The sequence below is a fragment of the Anneissia japonica genome, unplaced genomic scaffold, assembly GCF_011630105.1.
Source record: "Anneissia japonica isolate Jap-2015-1 unplaced genomic scaffold, ASM1163010v1 scaffold287945_len1679841_cov205, whole genome shotgun sequence".
Taxonomy (NCBI): Eukaryota; Metazoa; Echinodermata; class Crinoidea; order Comatulida; family Comatulidae; genus Anneissia; species Anneissia japonica.
The window spans coordinates 474929-484386 of NW_022753015.1; the positions used below are offsets into that span (position 1 = coordinate 474929).

The window sequence follows — 9458 nt, forward strand, 5'->3', positions numbered from 1 at the left end:
ACATTAGTTTATTAACAATTATTTTTATTAGTATTAAAGTTTATTATTGTTACTATATTACTGTATCACTTGGTGCTATTTTTATTTTTTTTACAGAAACAAGGCGAGGTTGACAAAGTTTGAGATATGTTTTTTTTTTATTGTTTGTTGCGATATATATATTGATATTATTTTTATTATGCTTGAATAAAATGAAACCAGTAACTTTGAATTGTCTGTGCTGGCTGCTGATCATGTTTATAAAATACATAAATAAATGGATAGTAAAATATATATTTGTTATACTGTCTCTTATACACATCTAGATGTGTATAAGAGACAGATATATATATATATACACCGGTATATCATATATATTATGGTAATAACCATTAATAGCATAGGCAATTGCATATAACTAGCTCTATCACACGTTTTTGTTTACAGTACAGATCGGTTATTATTATATTAATATGTATGCTAAAAAGCTAAAATAATGGAAAATGGCAGCCATTTTAAATGTTAATAGCTAAAAAATGTGTACAATATTTAGTTAACTGTTGTTGTCATTGTTATGAGTGAATTTCTAATTGAATGCTGCATTTTAATAACATAAACTTACAATATTAGTGACAATTTTAGGAAAAAATGGCGGCCATTTTGAAACTGCTGGCAACCCCCCCCCCCTTACGTATGAAAAAAAAAATGTTCCACATACTTTTTTGATTTATCAATGTCTACTCTACATCATATCCAATTTTTAAAAAATATAGCAAAAAAAATGCAACCTCTGATATTGCTACATTTCGGACTGGACTACATCTCTTCTAAAGGATGTACACATGACGAGATCCATGATCTTGTCATCTAATCATCTCATCTAAAGGATGTACACATGACGAGATCCAAGATCTCGTCATCTAATCATCTCTTCTAAAGGATGTACACATGACGAGATTCAAGATCATCTCTTCCAAAGGATGTAGGCATGACGAAATTAAGGATCTCGTAATCTAATCATCTCTTCTAAAGGATGTAGACATGACGAGGTCTAAGATATCGTTATCTAATCATCTCTTGTAAAGGATGTAGACATGGTGATATCAAGGATCTCCTCATGTGAGCATCTCTTCTGAGGGATGTAGACATGACGAGATCCAGGATCTCGTCATCTGATCATCTCTTTTAAGGGATGTAGACATGATGAGATCAAGGATCTCGTCATCTGATCATCTCTTCTAAAAGATTTAGACATGACGAGATCTAGCATCACGTCATGTGATCATCTCTTCTGAAAAATGTAGACATGAGGAGATCCAGAATCGCAACATTTGATCTTCTTTCCTACAGGATGTAGACATGACGAGATAATTATCTAGACATCTGGAAGGTCACTTTAAGTTTCCGTAATAGGACCTACTTCACAAACGGAGACATTTCATCGATAATCAGCAGCAGCGCTCGGGTACAACCGTCCATGTTTCAACATATTTTGGGGCGTTAACTATTTGTTTCATCAACACAGAGAGTGGAATTGTTTTAGTCGTGAGAAAAACAACAATGACGCAAATAGACGGTAAGGCATCTTAATTAACCACCACGCTATAAAACATTTCATAAATATTTAAAAGGCGCATTTACTTTGTTTATATAATTATAAGAACCGGTACAATTTCGCCCAGGCTCAGTGTTACATAGCACACCTACTGCACATAAGGTACAAATAAGAGCCAAAAAATGTTGCTGGTTTTCTAGTTTTAAAAAATTAGAAACCGCATTTTAAATTTTACATCAGCCTCAATTAATTGTTCTTTTTTAAGCAATTTCAGTCTCAGTGTTCTTATAAAATGTGTAGTATGCATATTAACATCTATATAAAAACATCTACATAACATTATAACATCTATTACTGTAATACCGTACTTGTTTTACTTTACAAATTGGAATATAAAATTATATTTATCAATATAAAAAACATTTTAACTAACGATAAATTATTTTACAATTACCGTGTTCTACGACTGTCATTGTGAGATTATATATATATTATATATATATGTATATATATATATATATTACGCCCTTCGCTCATGAAATGTACAAAACTAATATATTTAATTATTCCTTATATAAAGGTAAATCATTTAACAATATCATTACTACAGTGTTTAATTCATTAATATAATTTTTTTTTTAATTTTCTCTTCCGCCTAGATGGTTTTAACTAAATGAGAAAACAAATCTTTAAAAAAATATATTCGCGAAACAAGTTGTAAAAAGTCTCGCCATGGAGCAAAATAAGTAATAACTGGTCGGAAATTATTAAAGTGGGTTTTTCCACTCCAGATATTTAAGTGTTTGTGTAAAAACCATTGGGTTATATATAAACCTATAACTATGTGGTAAAAACCATAAGAAGCTAATTTAGAACATGCGACAAAAAAAACAAACAAAAAAACAATGCAAATATCCACAGTTTACAGATCGATCATACGAGTCGAGCCTTTCATTCATCTAAATTTATGCATGTCATTTCATCGATTGAGAAAGCTTGGCATACATACATAAACGATACCGGTACTTGTATAATATTTTCCTGTCCTTGAAATGCAAAGTATGTCTATACATGAATTGACTTTATATGAAATTTTTAAGCTACTCCAACCCACAAAACGTTCAAGAAATGCTTGCACAAAGCAAAAGGAAAACGATTAAAAAAAAACAAAAAAACAAAAAAAAAAAAACACATAGTGGAGATTGGAGAACCAGGATACTGGGTCATTTTTAATGTGATCGGTGGGCTGATAAATAATAATAATAATAATAATAATAATAATAATAATAATAATAATAATAATAATAATAATAATAATAATAATAATAATAATAGTGAGTGAGTTGATGTTAATTCTTGACCTAGATTTATTAGTGCCGAAGATGATGAATTCAGTTTCATTTTCGTTTAGCATAAGCATGTTATTGGACAGCCAACTGTGGATGTCGTGGAGGCAGGTTTCGAGTCGTGTTTGAATGAAATCAGAGTCAGAGGGATCAAAGTCAATACAAATAGCAAATATAAACTTGTATAGATTCTTATAGGCTAGTCCTCTAAATATAGGTTGGGGCAGTGGTGGCGCAATGCCCACGACGCAAGAGCGCGGGCGTGGTCAGGTGTTGCGTTTCTCTAAATTTTCTGGAAGTTGTCCGGAGTGGGAGGTGGGGGGGGGGGCTACAACATATTTAAAAGGCAGTGTTAAAAGGTAGTGTTTATTTAGCCGTTAATATTTTTTTTTTCGTGACCTAGAGGATAGGCAAATTCGAGTTTTAGTAGGCAAAATATAGGCCTACACGAGGGGTGGGCATAAAAATCGGTCGAAGGGCCAAAGTGAATTTCTGATTTAACACCGAGGGCCGCACCCAAATTTTGATCTTTCCAGTGCGCTTCCAAAAACCTCCAAGCACTGCTTTTACACCACTTTATTCCCAGTTTTAATAATACTTTTTACATATGATCGGTGTCGGGCCGTAAAAAACAAGGTGTTTTCTGGCCGATGTTGCTTGGCGGGCCGCACATAGGCCTATAGGGTTTTAAATTCAAATTCGCGGGCGGCAAAAAAATCGCTGTCGGGCCGCACTTTGCCCACCTGTGGCCTACACTGTTTATTTAAACATCAATATGGTTGGTTACTGTACCGTAATTAACGGCGTCGGACCTATTTTTGCAAGAATCCAATCAATGCTTAAAGCTGCATTCACATTGGAATTTAGAATAGCGAGCTTGTATTTGAATGTAAATTCGAGCGAAATAAATTTGTGTACTGTACTTTGTTAAAACTTGTATAGTTTCTCAGGTTAAAGATGTCAAAAAATGATGTTTGGTATCAATTCAAAATTAGTATTTTATCCAAACCTTAATTCTGTACAATTTACATATAAAGAGGCATCATTAGGGCGAGATATGTTTGAACACCCTGAATTTTTTATGCATTACACGTGTTTTTACCATGAGGTGTCATAATAAAGTGACTCATCTATCTCTCAATACGTTTTATCAATTTTAAAGTTTTCGATTCTTTGCTTTGTGAAACTTAATAAAAAATATTTAAAACATTTTTCGGTTATGGAAGATTAACAACAATCATTATCTAGTTTATCTTTATATTATTTTACAGATTCGTTTAATATGGCAAGTTTGACAGGAATGCTTCTGGACGTTTCTGGATCAATGGCTCAGAATGCTGGTGAAGTACAGCAAGGAGGGGAGTGGGTGAATTCAGTATTTGAAGTCATGGATAACCTTATCAAAAACGACTTGTCCTCTGAGCATAAAGTGTTTGCTGTTGGTGTGGGTGCAAAGTTTAAATCTGGACTATTTGACGTGCTGAGAACAATAGAACCTTTTAAGGATATATCTAGTCGCAGTAAAGTTTCGTATGATGTTATTTTAGATGGTATATTCTCAATCCTAGAAAAAAACGGAGCAAGTCAGGTACGCAAATGGGCACCCACTTATACTGTAAAGTCTGTAGTTTCTCATGAAATGGCTTCAGCAGTGTTCGATAAGTTACAAGCCGAGAGCAGTTTTGCAAAGAAAGTTGCCCAAGAGTGTCTACCAGATGCTTGCAGAGACTGGACGGAACCTGGAAACTTCGGACATTCTCTTAGTACTGGTTTTTCTTGGGTTTATGCATCTGTAGTCACACCATTTAAGCAGGCAACAAAAAAAGATATTGAAGAGGTGCAAGACAGGATATTTTCATTAATGATGAAAGACGTTGAATCAGAAAGTATTTTGTCAGCTAAAAAAGCATCGACCATTATTAATGGATGCATTGATGATCGCAGACAACTGGATTCACAAAGAATAAAAGAGTTGAAGGAAATTGTTAGGCCATTCATTTATGGCGACACGCCTTTGTTTAAGGCTCTTCGTAAGGCAACGCCGTTATTTCGTAACGCAAAGTACAAAAAGAAGCTTTTATTCATCATATCAGACGGAATGCCAAACGATCGGGGGGACATTGAGTCGATTAAAAGGGAGCTCAAAGAGGCTGGAGTTACTGTTGTAAGTTGCTATATTACAAGATCACGAAATGTTGATCCGCGACACCTTTTTAATAAGTCCGACCAACAATGGGAAGTTGGTGCTCAGTTTTTATTCAATCTGTCTTCAACCATCACAACACAATCACTCCCAAGAACAGTCTTCATTAAAAAAGGTTGGAAAGTTGATTTCGAAAACAATGAAATCAGGTTGTTTCTGCAGGTTAACCATCCTAAACACATTAATGAAGTTTGTGATCTAGCGCGAAATGTTGTTTGTTCTCGGGAAGTGCTTTCCGATATGCTTACCTCAGTATCGCTGGATATTTACATCAATCAAAGCACAACCGGATTCAAAGCGCAAGAAAAGCAAGTTGGGGGTACTTGCTATGCCCACGCATCAGCTGCGGTTCTTCACTTGTCTCTGAAGCGTATTCTTGGAAGGCATGGTGGTTATCCCGAATTTAAAACACTGCGGGATGAAATGGTTAGTCTTCATGGATCAGACGGAGCAGTTACATATGACGTTCTTGAAAAGATTTGTCCAAAGTACAGACTACATAGTGAAAAGGTTAAAGTTGTTGGTGCCTTGGAAGCGATCACCGAAAAGAGACCCGTGGTTGCTATATTTTGTCTTACTGATCCGGAATGGGAAATCTTCAGATGGTTCTACAAGAAAAACCCAAAAGGAATTCTCGGCAAAACCGAACTGGACTTACAGAGACCATGTAAACCTGAAAAATTAAAGGGACATGCAGTTGTTCTAACTAGCTTTAACAGTGAGTGCCTGTATCTTATGAATTCGTGGGGAGATGGCTGGGGAGATATGGGTTTCTTCAGGGTTCAAAGTGCCGATGTTCTGGACCTTAAATTCATCGATGTCTACTGGACCGAAGATGATCTACTTGACAGTGAAAAGGAATATTATCAACAGCACGGATCCCAAGTAGCAGCAGATTTGATTCGTAAATTGCAAGGATTGCAGCAAGCCAGATACACGTGTCCTCTATGTGAGACAGAATCGTTTGTTGCCGAGTTCACAGGTACATTGTCAAGTGCGACGTGCCCATCTTGTGAAGGAAGCTTTGAATGTGGAGAGTCCGGTAATATCCTAGCATTGAACATGTATCTTCTTTCTTTGACCCGATAGACTGCAAATTTATGAACAATGCTGTATTTGGTCAATATGGAAAAACAGCTAATCTTTAAATATTGATTACCCATTTATTCAATTTCACACAGATAAATTCACGCAGATAAACTATAACGTATTCATAATGAGATAAAGTCGGTGACGAGAAAAGGCCAACAGATGAACAATCTAGGTAAACTGAGCGGCATGTCCAGAATTGCAGAAGTAGCAAAATAATAAACCAAATATATAATTTTTAAATGGAACCATATGTGCATAAAATAAGAAACAAGAAATAAAATTTAAAAGTGAAATCCCTATAAACATAATAATATTAAGATGCCTATAATCTTTACTTAATCTTTTCTTCCATGCTTGCATACTGCTCTCTGAACCTGTATTCCATTTCTCTTGACCCATCTCAGATTTGCTCCTCCATTTTCTTAATCTGTCATCTTTTTAAAAAATTTAGTGTATTGTGAATCTTTGATTGCTTGATTTGGGGGAATATTGCCTATAATAATAGCCTATGACATAGGTCTAGAAATTTTAACAAGAAATGCTCAAAATGGATACCATAAGAGAACTTAAGTTTTTCAACAATTTGCAGGCATCTTCTTGACTTATGAAATTGCATTGCTGATGAAAAGTGAGGGGACCAACCCCACTTAAAAAATATATGGGGAGAGACGTGTCCCCTTTCCCCGTGATCTGCGCCCAAGGCTCCTACTTGTTCGAAACTTAAGGAATTCCATATGTTTATTATTTTGTTAATCAATTTAATTCTTATTGGTTCCTAGTATTGGTTAACACCCTAAGTCACTTTTCATTCCCAATCTTGGTTTCCAGTCATCCATCACTTTAGGTGGACAAGATACTTCCTTTATAGGACCACAAAAACGTACAGTACCTTAACAAAATTCCATGGGGAACAACCTACCAAGAAATAGTAAGGTATTGCACACTGTTGATTATAGGAAATTGAATGCATCTCCAGGTTAATACCCTATACTTGAACTGTATTATTTTAATCTAAAGGAAAACAAATAAAGAATTATCAAAATACATTGATTAATATAATACATTTCAAGGTTTAATAAACACAAGAAATACACAGTACTACATCTATATATATACTGTCTCTTATACACATCTAGATGTGTATAAGAGACAGGTACAAAAAGAAGCTTTTATTCATCATATCAGACGGAATGCCAAACGATCGGGGGGACATTGAGACGATTAAAAGGGAGCTCAAAGAGGTTGGAGTTACTGTTGTAAGTTGCTATATTTGTATATATAGGCCTATATATAGGCCTATATGTAGGCCTATATATGCAACGATATGCTTTATATTGTGCTCTATCTTAGGCTGCAGCTTTAGTGGATTTTCATCTATAGTATAATTGCAGTTGCTGTCTAGCATTGTAGTTTTGTTTGAATTACTTACTATACATACCATACTCAAAAACATCTAAGACTTTGCAAGTTTTGCCTAGGTTTCCTTGACAACTGGTAGATAAGTGGGTTTTGTGGTTGGAGTGAGTAACCTATGTATGTGTGCTTGCATAGATTAGTGTAATTAGTATTGAGTTTTACGAGTGAGCAGTATTAATAAATAGTGTGTTTTATATTGGATTCCATATAGGGGACCTATCTTGCTGCTTGCAGTTTCATTTTGTTTGTAGCTGAAAGAACCTGGGTGGAGATAATTATTAATCTGCTGTTATCGGTTTGAATACTGAGACATGAATACAGTATAGAAAAAGAGGTGGTTTTTCTGTAATTTCTGCCTGTTCCTAATTTGGAATGTGTTGTTTCCTCTCTTGGTGGTGAATATGTTATTGTATTTAGATTAAGCATATGCATATGTAATTGATTTAAATTTAAGGTAATTTAGACTTCAAGGTTTGTACCTTTGTTTTGTACTGTTTTTGATTTCCTCTGCTAATGTATATATAACGTCGAAGGCGACGTTCAGAAAAGAGAGGAGTGGATGTGCAGTCACATAACATGTCATTATAGAGTGGCAAGTAATAATTCTAGATAATACTTAATGAAATTAAATTGATATACACTTTTGGTCTAAAATGTACTGTTTAATTTTTTAGGTAATTTCATTTCATTGAGTTTTAGTTTGGTACTACGTTTGGTACTCTACGTGGCAGTTGAATATCCTTCCAAATTCGTTATTTTTAAACTTTCAGAATATAAGTATCTAATTTACTATGTAATGACCTTCATGATGTAAGGAAGAATTTTACCAAGTTATTCAGAGTCGACAGTTTGAAATGATTGGTAAATGTACCACATACTGTAGTTAAGTTAAAATTTGAAGATTGGCATTATTTGTCAAGTATAGGCATTTGTTATTGATGTGTAGTTTAAGTCTTAATTAAGGCTGGTATATCATTTGACCCTGCGACGTTCAGAAAGGAGGGGTGAATATAACGATATGCTATATAAGTACTGTATCGTAGGTTTTAGCTTTAGTGGATTTTCATCTATAGTATATTTTCAGTTGCTGTCTAACATTGTGGTTTTGTTTGAATTACTTACATAATAATAATAATATAATAATATTTATCTGACATTACACTTTTGCAACAGTGGCAGCACACAAGAAAGTGGCGCAGTCAAGAGGAAAACAACAACTTAAAGCTAAACAAATGAAAGAACTTAACTAAAGAAAATACAATTAGGAGTTTTAATAAATCATAAACATCCCTCACCCTCCCCACACAAATAATGTACATAATACACATTACGTGCATACAGTACCCCACCCAAATATGTATATATATATATATACATATATACCTGTATATACATACATAATCATATATACATATATACACATACACACGTACACATACATATATATATATACACATATACACACACATAAATACATATATACAAAGCATTAGAGAAGTATATAAAAGAAATTAAATTTAAAACATAAAAAAAATGTATGTATCTAAAGCAACAATGCATTTAACCTGTTTTTTAAATCTAAAAACATACCATACTCAAAAACAAAAACAAGACTTTGCAGGTTTTGCCTAGGCTTCCTTGACAACTGGTAGATATGTGGGTTTTGTGGTTGGAGTGAGTAACCTGTGTATGTGTGCTTGCATAGATGAGTGTAGTTAGTATTGAGTTTTACGAGTGAGCAGTATTAATAAATACGGTAGTGTATTTTATATTGGATTCCATATATTTTGTTGCTTGCTGTTTCATTTTGTTTGTAGCTTAAAAGAACCTGGGTGGAGATTATTACTACTCCTCCTGACACCTAGGG

The 9458-nt window shown here is 34.3% G+C and overlaps 1 protein-coding gene across 1 annotated transcript; it reads left to right on the forward strand.

Moving 5' to 3' along the window:
• Positions 1 to 1434: 1434 nt before the first annotated feature.
• Positions 1435 to 7263, forward strand: LOC117122645. The gene is made up of 2 exons (XM_033268323.1): positions 1435 to 1555; positions 4152 to 7263. Exons 1-2 carry the CDS (start codon positions 1540 to 1542, stop codon positions 6170 to 6172), a joined length of 2037 nt encoding a protein of 678 aa, XP_033124214.1. The 5' UTR covers positions 1435 to 1539; the 3' UTR covers positions 6173 to 7263.
• Positions 7264 to 9458: the final 2195 nt, after the last annotated feature.